This window comes from Aotus nancymaae, unplaced genomic scaffold, assembly GCF_030222135.1.
Source record: "Aotus nancymaae isolate 86718 unplaced genomic scaffold, 86718_ANA_hifiasm-v0.15.2.pri h1tg000097l, whole genome shotgun sequence".
Classification (NCBI taxonomy): Eukaryota; Metazoa; Chordata; class Mammalia; order Primates; family Aotidae; genus Aotus; species Aotus nancymaae.
In genome coordinates, this window is record NW_026988512.1 from 2,650,056 (window position 1) to 2,665,261 (window position 15,206).

Genomic DNA, 15,206 nt, shown 5'->3' on the forward strand with positions numbered 1-15,206 from the left:
GAAACCCCGTCTCTACTAAAAATACAAAAAATTAGGTGGGCATGGTGGCAGGCACCTGTAGTCCCAGCTACTTGGGAGACTGAGGCAGGAGAATTGCTTGAACCTGGGAGGCAGAGGTTGCAGTGAGCCAGGGTTGTGCCACTGCACAATAGCCTAAGCAACAGAGCAAGACTCTGTCTCAAAAATAAAAAAAAAGAAATGCCATATAAATAGTATTGTACAGGTCCTCTCCTATACATGTGTGAAGGTTTTACAACTTGATGGAATTTCTAAAAGTATCTTCAATGTAGTTAGATATTATTGTACAGAGCTTCTCCTGTACATGTGTGAAGGTTTTACAACTTGATGGAATTTCTGTCTAAGAGTATCTTCAATGTAGTTAGATATTAGCAGATTGTTCCTTAACGTGATTGTGTTACCAACGAGCAGTTTATATTCCTGTTGCTCCACGTTATCACCAACACACAGTATTGGCAAACTTTAAATTTTGCTGGCCTGGCATAGTATCTCATGCCTGTAATTCCAACACTTTGGGAGGCTGAGGCAGAAGAATGACTTGAGCCCAGGAGTTCCAGACCAGCCTGGGAAACATAGCAAGATCTGATCTCTAAAACCAATTTTAAGTTATCTGGGCATGGTGGCATGAACCTGTGGTCCCAGCTACTCAGGAGGCTGAGGTTGAAGGATTGCTTGAGCCTAGGTCTCAGAGGCTACAGTGAGCTATGATTGCACCACTGCACTCCAGCTTTGCTTTTGTGCCACATGTAACTTTGCTGGCAACACGAGACATGCAAGACTTTGTCTTGAGTAAAGAAAAAATAAGTAAAATTTGCCAATTAGATGAGTGTAAAATAGTGACTCCTTTTAATTATGCTTTGTGTTACCCTGATTACAAATATATTTACTGACTATATTTCTTTTGTAAATTTCTTAATCTTTTACCTATTTAAAAAATTGAATCTTTTTTTTTTTTTACTGATTTCTAAGAGTTGTTTATATGTTCTAGATATTCTTTATCACTTACACATATTTTTATTTAATCTTCTGTGGATCTATGACCTGTCCTTTTATTTTTTTGAGGTTGATAATTTCAGTGTAATGAACTTCAAGTACTTTTTAAAAATGATTTGTAGTTGTTATGTTTTGTTTAAGAAATTATTTCCTAAATAAGGATATAAGTCTAATCTCTGTTTTCTTTACAAAGCTTTAAAGTTTGTTTTGCACATTTAGGTCTTTAACCCACTTGGAATTAATTTTTATGTGGGGTGTAAGGTAGGGATCCCTTTGATACTCTTTGTCTGTGTGGATAACCAGTCAACCTACTGCCATTAATTAACAGTCCATTCTTCCACAATGACCTGCAATTCTACCTTGTATATCTAAAGTGTCCATGTCACGTATGGATTTATTTCTGGACACTTTCTTATGTTTCGTTAGTATACTTATCTGTTCCTACACCAATACCACACTCATGTTTTACTAATTTTTAGCAATTTTGATAGGTGGTAGTGCAGACTCTCATACTTTGTCCTTTTTCAAAATTGTCTATTCTCAGCCCTTTGCTTTTCCTTTAAACTCCAAACTCTTGGGAATTGGAATTACATTGACTCTGTTGATCAATTTGGGGAGAGTTGTTCCTGTCTCAACATGATGCCTTTCTATGGTCTTCCATTTCTTTTGAGTTAAGTTTTATAATGTTCTTCTAAAGATTTTGTGCATATTTCATTATTCTTACTCTTAGGTACTTTGTGTTTTGGGTTGTTTTTTAAATGCAGTTAGATAAAAATACCATTTTCACTTTATTGCTAACTTATATGAATGAAATTAACTGTTAAATGTTGATTCTGCAACCTTGCCAAATTCTCATATTACTTCTGATAATGTCTGTAGATTTCTCTTGTCAGAGGGATATAGTAAACAAATAAAAGCAGTTTGTTTCTTCTTTTTTTTTTTTTCCAAGACAGGGTTTCACTCTGTCACCTTGACAAGAGTGCAGTGGTGCAGTCATGGCTCACTGCAGCCTCAGTCTCCCCAGGCTTAAGTGATTCTCCCACCTCAGCCTCACAGGTAGCCAGAATCACAAGTGTATGTCACCACACCCAGCTAATTTTTTTTTTTTTTTTTTTTTTTGAGACAGAGTCTTGCTCTGTAGCCCAGGCTGAAGTGCAGTGGTGCAGTCTTGGCTCACGGCAACCTCCACCTCCCAGGTTCAAGTGATTCTCTTGCCTTGGCCTCCCAAGTAGCTGGGACTACAGATGCGTCCCACCACACCTGGCTAATTTTTGTATTTTAATAGAGACAGGGTTTCACCATATTGGCCAGGCAGGTCTTGAACTCTTGACCTCATGATTGTAAGGTTTGTTCTTGCCGAGTTTAAAACGGAAGAAACTGAGGCCAGCACAGGAAGATCCAATGCGAAGGGTTTATTCAGGCTCCCAAGTGAGGTTCTGCGGTCTGACAGGAGGGGCCGGAGAAGTCGCACGGACTCCTCTCAGACGTGGGGTTTTATAGGGAGTGGAGGTGTTTGATTGGTTGTGCCCAAGGTGGATGGGGCCCGGATGGGACAAAATGGCGGGCAGGGAGTGGGGCCCGGATGGGACAAAATGGTAGGGAGTGGGACCCAGATGGAACAAAATGGCAGGCAGGGAGTGGGGCCCGGATGGTACAAAATGCTATTGGGTAGGTCCTGGCAGGGCTTTTTTTTTTTCCGGGCTCCCAGTGAGGGGGGGGTGGTGTGTGCGTCCGAGCTCCCGGCGAGGGGGGGGCGGGTGTCCGAGCTCCCGGTGAGGGGAGGGTGTGCGCGAGCTCCCAGCGAGGGAGAGGGGAGCGTCCGAGCTCCTGGCGGGGTAGGGGGTGTGTGTGTCCATGCTCCCGGCAAGGCAACTGGCCTTACATTCCGACCTTTTGGTGATAGATAGAGGGCGCCACTCTTCCTGACTACTTCCTGCTGAACAGAGGCGGAGTAAGGGGGACAGGTCAGTTGGCTGGTGCCTCAGCTGAGAATTGGATGAAGGGATGAAGCAGCATTTGGTTAACAGCCACTCGTCTAATTTCTCGCATACGAGCTTGTAGGAACCTGGGCCAGTGATGTGGTTTGTTGCTGGAGGGAGGCCAGAGAGGCGGCTGACGCTTCAGCAGCCACACGGAGCTTGTCTTCCAGTTGGGCGGCTGAAGTGACACTACCCTAGGGCACTACTCCCGAGTCCAGCTGCTGCTAGAGAGGATGCTAGAGAGAGACCAACAACTATTGGGAGGAAAACGGACTGCTCGTTTGTTTCGGGGAGCAGAGGGAAGCGTAAGGAGAGATAGGAGCTCAGCTTGCCCATATACCTCCAACCGCGAGACTAGAGTAACGGGCACACAGGGAGAGGGGAGAGAGGCACTTATAACCTTGGTTAGGGTCCCATTACACCAAAAATATCGTCCCGGAGGTGCATAGTGGGTGGATCTTACTTTTACAGTTGTGTTGCAGCTGGAGCTGTTAGTCGTTCCGTAGCAGAGAAAGAGATCTTGGGAGTGTACCTTGAACAGCGGGATACCCGTTAGGATGGTGTCAGGTCCCGTAGATGATTGTGACAGGTTGAACCCGGTCCAGAGGGGAACTGCGGCTAAGGGGGGTTTGTTAAGGGAGGCACATAAAAGCAATTAGTGAAGTTTATGGATTCGACTAGCGACCTTCATTATCACCCTTATCATTACCACTGTTATTACTACAACCTTTATCATCACCACCTTCAGCATCATCACCTTTACCATTACCACCATTACCATCATTACCATTACCTTAACCTTCATTATGATTACTATTTTCTTCATTATCACCATTGCCATGACCTTCATTATGATTATCACCACTTTTACCATCATCACCATCACCTCCATTATTAACTACTACCATCATCTTCATCATTACCTTCATTACTTTCATCACTACCTTCATACCACCACATACTACCACCTTTACCATCACTACCATTACCATCTTCCTTATCACCTCCATTATCACTTACAACATACTACCATTACCTTCATCATTGCCTTCATCATCGCCTTCATCACCTTCATTATACCTTCATTATCATTACCACTTTCATTACCACCACCATTATTAACAGTCACCTTCATCTAGAGGGCCTGAGTTGGTTAGTTAAGGTGGCCTCATTCTGTAGGTCCATTGGGGAGGTGATGTGCCTCGAGGATGGCTGAATCTGTGGCTACTGCATAGGCTGCTTCTCGTTGCCCCTCGGCTGTAACTATTGAACTCCCATTTATATAAAAGGTAAGGTCTGGGCTAGAGTGAGGAAGGTTAGACAGGCCCTCCCGAGGTGTAAGAAATGTATTTAGGACAGGAATGGGCTGGGGAGGAGGAATGGGATGGAAGAGGAAACAAAGTAGCTGAGTTGAGTAGAGAAGTGGGATGAAGGCTGACTGAAGGATTTTTAAAGAGAAAGTAAGACTCAGAGTGTAGGGGAATGGTAAAGAAGGACTGAGACCTGGGAAGGTATGCTAGGCCCTGAGTAGGAAGGAATAAATAGACTTAACTGCTACCTGCAGTGTTACCCTGGGCTCGGCAAGGGTGATGGGGGTCCTCGAGTCCGGACTGCATCAGTCATCCAGAAGGCTGAGAAATTCAGACAAAGGGATTGCTTCCTGTGGACCAGCCTGCTCCTCACATAGAGGTGCGGGGAGTGGGCCTGTGGTCCGGGCAATCAACCTTCCAGTGTCCAGTCTGCTTGCAGTTTGGGCAGGGTCCAGGAGGTGGACGAGGACAGGCCAGTGTCCCTCTTGACCACATCTGAAACAAGGCCTGGGCCGGGCCCTTGGAGCCTTTTGGAAGGATTTCAATGGACCTCCCCCACCGGATGTTCAGTGGGCTGCCGGCCTCAGGGCTGCTACAAGAGCTCATGTTTGGAGGCCTACCTTCTGCCGTAAATGGGCCTGTCGGGTGGCCTCAGCCTTATCCTCTTGGCCGTTAAAACTTTAAATGCCATGTTTACCAGGTCACGTATGGGAGTTTGGGAGCCCTCCTCGGCTTTAAGTTTTCTCCTTGTATCAGCCGCCAACTGGGAAATGAAGTGGGTGGCTAGGACTGTAGCTCCTGCTAAGGAGGCTGGGTCCAGCCATGTATGGAGGATCATAGCATTAGTTAATCTATCAAGGAAGGTGGTTGGGTTTTCATCAGGTCCCTGAGTTATTTCCCTCAACCTGTCATAATTAACTACCTTCTGGGCTGCGCTTTGCATGCCCGCTAAGAGGCACTGTATCATCTGGTCTCGGCAGCGGCAGCCATCTCGACCGTCCTGATAGTCCCAATTAGGGTTGGCCTCGGGGACCGCTGCTGCGCCTACCGGCATCTGGTTGTCAGGTGTACCTGATCGGGGTGTGCCCGGGCTGCTGTAAAGATCCAGTCACGCTCGTCTGGAGTGAGGGTGGAAGACAGGATTACATACATGTCATGCCAGGTTAGGTCATATGCCTGAGTAAGATAGCATAATTCTTTGGTGTAAGCAGTAGGATTGGTGGAGAAAGACCCTAGGCGTTTTTCGATAGCCGATAGATCAGAGAGGAAGAAGGGGACGTGCACTCGGACAATGCCCTCTGCTCCGGCCACCTCGCTGAGGGGACAAAGGAGGGAGGCTTCGTCGTTGGGAGCACAGTGCGAGTGGGTGTGACCACTAACAGGAGAGGCTAGGTTGTAATTAGGAGGTGGAGGAGCTGAGGGGGGTCGAGGTCTGTCATAGGGCGGAGGATTATTGGGTCGGGCCAGTGGAAAGGAGAGTTCCTCAGGCGCATTGGGGTTGGAAAAGGAAGAGGAGGAGGGTGGAGGGGCTAAGGGCGAAGAGGAAGTTTCTTTGGCTGGGAGCACCTGGGCAGTGGGGCAAGAGGAACAGAGGGTGGGGCAGGAATGAAGATACCAGAAAGCCTGCATGTTTACAATGATTATAATCAGGAAGAAAACAAAAAACGACATGGCTAGGGCTATCTGCCACATGGCTAAATTAGAGGGTACAATAAACACAGAGAAAAACAAAAAGGGTTAGGACTGTCTGCCACATGGCAAAATTAGAGGTTACAATAAATACAGTACCACATACAAGACTGACGGACAAAGGGTGGGTGCCCCCCAAATGGGAGACCAGTCTGATGCCTTCCCAGCCATGTCCCCAAAGGGATGTTTCAGGGGCGTCTTGGCTAAGGTGTACCCGTATAACCCCCGGGCCTGGTCACCGCAGAACTTTTCAGTCCAGAGGTGAATCACCGTTATGCCTTATGACATCCCCGTGGAACCGCAGGTAGAGGCCCACACAAGCCCTGTAGCTGTTAGGCCGTGGGACTACACATAAACTCACTCACTCACTCACTCGCATCGGAATTAGGAAGAGAGAGAGAAGGATAGAGTTAAAAGTAGAAAGCGGCCGCCATCTTAAGGGCGGGGTACGGCTTCCATCTTAGGTGTGAGAAGTCAGAGAGAAAAACTGTAAATACAATTTCTTAAATAACGGGAGCCTTTGTGCCAATAGGCTGGTTCAAAATACGAATTTTGGTGGCGTAAGCCGGGGGTTTGTCTCTGCCGTGAGGCAGGGCTGCTTAAACGGGGCTTCTGAGTACCCACACCTCAGTCACTGGTGAGGGTTCAGGAAAGTGGGGACGTCTCCCTCAAATTCCTGACCCTAAAAAACCCCTCATGGGGAGAGAACAAGGGTGTAGGGACGTCTTCTCTTACACTCAGGTCCTAAGCCGGGGCCCTGGACCCACGGCAGGCAGCCGGAGTCCCGGACAACCCACGGCCGGAGTCCCGGACTCGAGTCCTGGACTCCCAACAGGAATCCCTGATGCTATAGTGATTTCCGACAGGGACTCCCCGACTGTGGGGTGGTGGGCAACAGAAGTCTTACCTTGTGATGAAACGGCAGCTCCCCGGTCCGGCTTTGTGTGGAGGAGTCAGTTTCCCCCAGGAGGGGTCTTACAACTCCTCCCGGGTTTTGACACCATATGTAAGGTTTGTTCTTGCTGAGTTTAAAAGGGAAGAAACTGAGGCCAGTACAAGAAGATCCAATGCGAAGGAATTTATTCAGGCTCCTGGACAAGTTCTGCGGTCCGACAGGAGGGGCCAGAGAAGTTGCGTGGACTCCTCTCAGACGTGGGGTTTTATAGGGAGTGGAGGTGTTTGATTGGTTGTGCCCAAGGTGGATGGGGCCCGGATGGGACAAAATGGCAGGCAGGGAGTGGGGCCCGGATGAGACAAAATGCTATTGGGTAGGTCCTGGCGGGGCTTTTTTTTTTCCGGGCTCCCGGTGGTGGGGGTGTGTATGCATCTGAGCTCCCAGCGAGGGAAGGGGGGTGTGTCCGAGCTCCCGGCGAGGGGGCGGGGTGTGCACAAGCTCCTGGCGAGGGAGAGGGGAGCATCCGAGCTCCCGGCGGGGGTAGGGGAGTGGGGTGTGTGCGTCCGTGCTCCTGGCAAGGGAACTGGCCTTACAATGATCCACCAGCCTCAGCCTCCCAAAGTTCTGGGATTAGAGGCATGAGCCACTGCACCTGGCCAGTTTTGTATTTTTTGTAGAGATGGGTTTCACCATATTGGCCAGGCTGGTCTTGAACTCCTGACCTCATGATCAGCCTCCCACAGTGCTGGGATTGTAGGTGTGAGCCACTGCACCTGGCCCAATTTCTCTTTCTTCCTACTCCATATCCTTTTTATCTTTTTAATTAGCATACCTGGCCTTCAATACAACTTGGAGTAAAAAACAATAATGGTGGGAAAGCATTCCTTGTTGATTATATACAGAATGTTTTGTTTTGCCTGTATGTTACTAAGATTGCTATATGTTGTTGTTGTTGTTGTTGTTGTTGTTGTTGTTGCTGTTTTTGAGATAGTGTCTCCCTCTGTCCCCAGGCTGGAGTACAGTGGTGCGATCTTGGCTTACTTCAACTTCCACCTCCCATGTTCAAGCGATTCTCTTGCTTCAGCTTCCTGAGTAGCTGCAGCTGCAGGCATGTGCTACCATGCTCAGCTAATTTTTGCCTTTTTAGTAGAGATGGGGTTTCATGCTTCTAATTTCAGCACTTTGGGAGGCTGAAGCGGGTGGATCACCTGAGGTCAGGAGTTCGAGACCAGCCTGACCAACGTGGTGAAACCTCATCTCTACTAAATATAAAAAATTAGCTGGGAGTTGTGGCATGCACTTGTAATGCCAGCTACTTGGGAGGCTGAGGCAGGAGAATTGCTTTAATCTGGGAGGTGAAGGTTGCAGTGAGCCAAGATCATGCCACTGCACTCCAGCCTGAGCAACAAAAGCGAAACTCCATCTCAAAAAAAAAAAAAAGAATAAATATAGGCCAGATAAACTATACATAATATTAAAATGTATAGAATATAAATTTTAATATGATACATAATCTGATTAGAGTTCCAGAGGAGAGAACAAAATTGAAGAAAGACATTATTTGAAGGAATAAATGGCTGAACATTTTTCAGAACTAATGAAGGGATATCAGATTTAGAATTAAAAATAAATTGGCCAGGTGTGATGGCTCACTTGTGTAATCCCAGCACTTTGGGAGGCTGAGACAGGCGGATCACCTGAGGTCAGGAGTTCAAGACCAGCTTGGCCAACATGGTGAAAACCCATCTCTACTAAAAATACAGAAATTAGCCAGGTGTGGTGACAAGTGCCTGTAATCCCAGCTACTCGAGAGGCTGAGGCAGGAGAATTGTTTGAACTGAGAAGACAGGTTGCAGTGAGCCGAGACCACACCAATGCACTCCATTCAGCCTGGGCAACAAGAGTGAGACTCCATCTCAAAAAAAAAAAAAAAGAGAAATCTATACCTAGAGATATTGTAGTGAAACTACATGATACACTAATTCTCTCTACCTGTTTCTGATTTAATGCTTAATATGCTTTATTTATTTATAGACAGTCACTCTGTCACCCAGGCTGGAGTGCAGTGGCGTGATCTCAGCTCATTGCAACCTCTACCTCCTGGATTCAAGCGATTCTTCTGCCTCAGCCTCCTGAGTAGCTGGGACTACAGACGCGTGCCAGCACGCCCGGCTAATTTTTGCATTTTTTGTAGAGGTGGTTTCACCATATTGGCCAGAATGGTCTTGAACTCCTGACTTCGTGATTTGCCTGGGTTGGCCTTTCAAAGTACTGGGATTATATACATGAGCCACTGTACCCGGCTGACTTCTTTTTGATATTTATTTATTTATTTATTTAGAGATGGAGGCTCACTCTCTTGCCCAGGCTGGAGTGCAGTGGCGCGATCTCAGCTCACTGCAACTTCAGCCTCCCAGGTTCAAGCGATTCTCCTGCCTCAGCCTTCTGAGTAGCTGGAAATACGGGCGCATGCCACCACGCCCAGCTAATTTTTGTATTTTTAGTAGAGACGGGGTTTCACCATGTTGGTCAGACTGGTTGCAAACTCCTGACCTCATGATCCGCCTGCCTCGGCCTCCCAACGTGCTGGGACTATAGGTGTGAGCCACTGCAGCTGGCCTATTTATTTATTTTTTGAGACAGTGTCTTGCTCTGTGGCTCATGTTGGAGTGCACTGGCATAACCTCAGCTCACTGCAACCTCAGCCTCCTGGGTTCAAGCAATTCTCCTGCCACAGTCTCGTGAGTAGCTGGGATTAATGGAGTGTGCCACCTTGCCCAGCTTATTTTTTGTATTTTTGTAGATACAGGGTTTCAACATGTTGCCCCCAGGTTGATCTTGAACTTCTGAGCTCAAGCAATCTCCCCTCCTCGGCCTCCCAAAGTGTTAGGATTACAAGCTGAGCTACCGCGACTGGCCTCTTACTCCATTTTCAATTTAGATCTCCTCTTTGTATTTTTAAGTATGTATATTTTGTATCTGATAATTACAATATGAAATCTTTGGAGATCTTATTCTATTATTTTTTGGTTGTTATTGTTGTTAATGTTTTCCACAGCCTTGTTCATTGTGGCGTATTTCTTTATAGCCTTTATACTTTGGGATTTTGCTCTTTCATTAGCTCATCTTTACCTTGGGGGGAATTCTGGGGTTCAGATTTTGTTTCCGCAGTCAATATGTGTGTTTGTTTATTACAGATTTTCCACAGCATTACCAACTAATACCCCTCTAATTGCTTGGCTTAGGTTTTCCCAAACAATGCAAGTAGTAAAAATTCAAACATAAGTCCATGTGTTATTAACAGCCTGTGGTTACAAACTCCCAGGGTCCCTTTTTTCTTTCATTATTACTTTTTTTTAAAGACAGGATCTCACTCTGTTTTCCAGGCTGGGGTGCAATGATATGATCATAGCTTACTACAATCTTGAACTCCTGGGCTCAAGCGATCCTCCCACCTCAGCCTTCTAAGTAGCTGGAACTACAGACATGTGCCACCATACTCAGCTAATTTTTAAATTATAGAGATCAGATGCCTAGTCTGATCTCAAATTCTGGGTTCAAGCCATCCTCCCACCTTAGCCTCCCAAAGTACTGGGATTGTAGGCATGAGCCACCGCACTTAGCCCCGAGTTATACTTTTTTAAACCCAAAGCACTCAGTTTATTGTTCCAGCTGATGAAATTTTTTTTTCTAATCCACCTATTTGCTACCTTTTAGAGCCTAAGGTGGTTTAACAACTACTCATCTCCTGTTAAAGCTCTAGGTTCCTGTTATCGGCAGTTGGCACCTCATGGTACCCAGATTGTCTGCATGAACTTCTCATTCTGGTTTTAACCTCTGAGTATTTCTCTTATTTTCTAAGCTTAGCTATGCAATTGGATTCTCCCTGCCCCACCCTCACCCCAGCATTTATTTTGTTTTATACAAAAAGAATTTCAGACTACCCAGTTATCTGTATTGCTGGAAATGAAAATTGTATAGATTCTTTTATGATTTTGAACATTGTTACTGTGGATTGGTTGGGAACCCATAGTAACTGGGCAGGATTTTATTCCTAGTTCTCTCCATTGGGTTAGGCTGCTGGATCATATGCATTTGTGTACTGGTGGGAAGGGGTTTCGTTTTCTTAGACCTGTAGAAGAAAATAAGGATAATTTCTAATGATTCAGATTATTTATAAGTAATGGTATCTTTCTGTGTTAGGTAGTAGAACTACAAAATAGATTATCCGAAGAATCAAAGAAAGCAGATAAACTAGATTTTGAATATAAGCGGCTAAAAGAAAAAGTTGACAGTCTTCAAAAAGAAAAGGATGTGAGTATATGTATTAGGCATTTTGGTTTTGAGTACTGCTAAAATTAAGGTGATTATGTTTATGTTTGGCCACATTAATTACTTATGAATTTAAAAATTAGAAATCCTATTTATTTTTAAGCCATAGGAGAATTCCATTTGTGTTTCAGAAATAAAGCAAAAAAAGAAAGGAATGTTTTTATAATACTTTCATTCGGATTTCTTTTTTATATAGTTATCTTTTCTACCACTGTTGCCTTCTTTACATTGTTCTACTCATGCCTTTTTTTTTTTCCTGCTCATGACTTTCTATAAATTTGTTAAGCTTTGTTTTCTGTATGAAAACAAGAAAGTCCTGTATGTATAGAGGACTTTTTGTTGTTCAGCATATTTTGAATCTTTTAAAAATATTTCTACTTTTTCATGATTTATGAATATTGTCTTTGTTCTTCAATCTTTTATGTCTAGTGAAAAGAATGTTAAGAAATTAGTTACTAATTGTTAAAGATGGAGTAGACAGTTTGTTTCTTAAGTTTAACCGTGGATAGCGTATTGCCTTGCACATAGTAGATATTCAGTATTGTTAAATGGGAAGACTTGTTTTAATCTTTTCCTCCTTCTGTGATCTTTCCAAAGAAGAGCAAAAGGTAAAACATGTTCATGTTCACTATTTTTTTTTTTACTGTCTTGATTGAGTTATATACTATTGTTTATCATTCTATTAGGTAAGGCAGAGAGGCCACTGATGAATAAATTCTTAAAACATGAAGCTAACCCTCCATGTTTTTGTCTCTCTCCAGAGACTGAGAACAGAAAGGGATTCTCTGAAGGAAACCATTGAAGAACTTCGTTGCGTACAAGCTCAAGAAGGGCAGCTCACAACTCAAGGTAAAAACGTTTTGGGAGCACAAACCAGATGACTCTTTTTTTTTTTTTTTTGAGACAGAGTCTTGCTCTGTTGCCAGGCTGGAGTGCAGTGGCACAATCTCAGCTCACTGCACCCTCCGCCTCCCGGGTCAAGCAATTCTCCTGCCTCAGCCTCCTGAGTAGCTGGGACTACAGGCACGTGCCACCACGCTCAGCTAAGTTTTTGTATTTTTAGTAGAGTCAAGGTTTCACCATGTTGGCCAGGATGGTCTCGATCTCTTGACCTCATGATCTGCCACCTCAGCTTCCCAAAGTGCTGGGATTACAGCCATGAGACGCCATGCCCGGTCAGATGATTTATGTCCAGTGGTATACATAAAAATATTTGGTTCACTTGAACATGACTGTACCAGTAGATAAAAATGAAATATTGTGCCCACGTGCACTCCTCCTCAAAAAGCTTGGGCCCCAGTGATTGCCTTTTCTTATTGGTCCAAATCATGGTGCAAACCCTCAGTCACTGAGCCAATTTCCAAATCAGTCGCACTGGCTTTTTTGAGACGAACATGCACGAGGCAGAGAGACATCTTAAAAGTGGTTGGTTTGTCTTAGAAAATGGCCAAACCCAGGGAGCCTGTGCAGCTGCTTCCCATTCTGCGAGGATTGTGTCCCCTTATTTTTGACCTCTAAGCCTTGCGTAAAACAAGCGCCCTAAGGGATCGCCAGGCAGTACATCTGTTGCTGTGGATGCCGAGTCCTGCTGCAGTGCCTGGCTACTGAATGGCCAAGAAAGGCCTCCTAGGCCCTCATTGGAGGATATGAACGCCCCTCCTTGGCCCGGCTACATGAAGAGGTGGTTCAGGTGAGGACAAGCAGCAGGCTGGGGAGAGGAGCCGTGGGTGGGGCACATGTGGGAGTGGGAACCTCAGAGGCCAGGCTCTGGAGGTATTGTGGGGAGGAGAGAGCCGGCATGTTTCTTAACAACGAAAGCACCACCAACCCCTCAGCACTGCCGGGCTGTGACACCTGCCTGACCTGTGTTCCTTTCAGGAGGATTATGTGCTGTTAGGGATTATTTTTGTTCCAGCCTTTGACATTGCCATATTTCGTTTCTCAGTCAGCATTGATTTTTAAAACTCCTGGCCTAGTCTCTTGCCATGGGCTCATTCACCCCCCAGTTATTGAGTGCCTGCTGTTTGCCAGGCACTGTTAGTAGAGCTGGAGATACAAAAATAAATTAGGAAATTGTGGTACAAGATTATAGGTGCTATAATTGAAACATGTGCAAGGGCTGGTAGTGACATAAAGGATCTTCCTTGTGGATAGGTTTACCCAGAAAGGCTTCCCAAAGACACAGGATGAGTCAAGAATGAATGAGAGGGCTTTAACAGGCCCATGAGAAAAGTGGACATGACTTCTCCAGCTATCGAATTAAATGACGCTGCCATGTTAATTCTCCAAACAAGAAACAAAAGTAGTGTAATAGAGGTATTCTAATACTTAAGCTATATTTATTTATTTATTATTTTTTTAAATCCAAGTGCCATAAAAGAGGATTTAAGCCTAATTCCAACTTTAGTGTAAACTGCTTTGGCCAGACAATTTAAGCTTAGACCCAACAGTGCTATTCAGGTTAGGGATTGTCAGTGTTTTGTAGAAAAGGGCAAATTTAGGCTGGGTGTGGTGGCTCACGCCTGTAATCTCAACACTTAGGGAGGCTAAGGTGGACAGATGGTTTGCGCTCACAAGTTCAAGAGAAGCCTGGACAACATAGCAAGACACCCTCCCCAACAAAAAAATTTTAAAAATTAGCTGGGCGTGGTGGCATGTGTCTGTGGGCCCAGCTACTCAGGAGGCCAAGGCAGGAGGGTCACTTGAGCCTGGGAGGCAGAGGCTGCAGTGAGCTGAGGTCACACCACTGTATTCTAGCCTGGGCAACAAAAAAAAAGAAATGGGCCAACCAAGTAATAGGACAATTGCCTGGGCTGTGGTAAGGATGACAAAAACAAAAGCTTAATTGCAATTCAGGCTTTTTAAACCTACTCATGAAGTTTGTGTAAGAATGGTGTTTCTTACAGCGTGGTGAATAGTGTTAGAGTCATCTGGGATGCAGATTCCCAGGTCCACTCATGCCTACAAATCAGGGACTCTGGGGACAAGGCTCAGAAAGGTGAATTTCAAAATAGTTCCCTGGATGTTTTTTTTGTGTGCATGCACATCAATTAGGCCCTCTGGCATAGGATAATGGAGACAGATGTAAAGTAAAATTCATTTCCTCACTTTGCATGTTGGGAGAACATATTTATATCTCACCTTTCTGTCATCCCCTTTATTATCAGTGTGAGATAGTACAGTCCTCAAGAAATATGAATGAAATGACTCACAGAAAGAATTTCCATAAACACACTGTTGCCTGACACCCCTTATATAAGCAGAAAGGGGTCTGGGACCTCAGCTTCTAAAATGAGAACCATGCTAAGCATCAAAAATGGAAGATACTTGGGGACCCCCTGTCTAGTGAATACAGTCAACCACAGAAGGGCGTGACAGTAGTTTCTTGGCTTGCTTGAGTTCCTTCTTACTTTACCTTGGTTGACCCAAAAAGAAACACAAAGCTGAATCACTTAGGTGGGCTGATGATTCCATATCATTCAAGCTTTCAGTCACTCAGAGAAAAAAAATAAAAGATGTGTGGAGATACCCCAAAACATTTAGGTTAACTTTTTGTATGCATTATTTGATTAAAACGCTTAACCATTAGGCTGGGCGCAGTGGCTCACGCCTGTGATGCCAGCATGGGAGGCCAAGGCAGGCAGCTCACTTGAGGCCAGGAGTTTGAGACCAGCCTGGCCAACATGGTGAAACCTCACTTCTACTAAAAATACAAAAATTAGCCAGCCATGGTGGCACATGCCTGTAATCCCAGCTATTCAGGAGGCTGAGGCATAAGAATCACTTGAACCTGGGAGGTGGATGCCATAGTGAGCTGAAATAGCACCAGTGCATTGCAGCCTGGGTGACAGAGCAAGACTCTGTCTCCAAAAAAAGAAAAAAAAAAAAAAAAAAACCTTTAAAGAAGGCCCAACAAGATTCACAACTTTAAAAAAAAACTGGTGAGTACCATCATAAACATTGAATACCATCATAATGGGCTCTGCTACT

The 15,206-nt window shown here is 45.1% G+C and overlaps 1 protein-coding gene across 2 annotated transcripts in view; it reads left to right on the forward strand.

Annotated features, from left to right (window-relative positions):
• Nucleotides 1-15,206, forward strand: part of HOOK3 (hook microtubule tethering protein 3) — a 137,302-nt gene that overhangs the window by 71,682 nt on the left and 50,414 nt on the right. For both annotated transcript variants that reach the window (XM_064370005.1, XM_012476023.3), the window contains exons 12-13: nucleotides 11,088-11,198; nucleotides 11,978-12,065. In XM_064370005.1, the coding sequence (XP_064226075.1) occupies nucleotides 11,088-11,198; nucleotides 11,978-12,065 (199 nt within the window). The remainder of the gene's footprint in view (nucleotides 1-11,087; nucleotides 11,199-11,977; nucleotides 12,066-15,206) is intronic.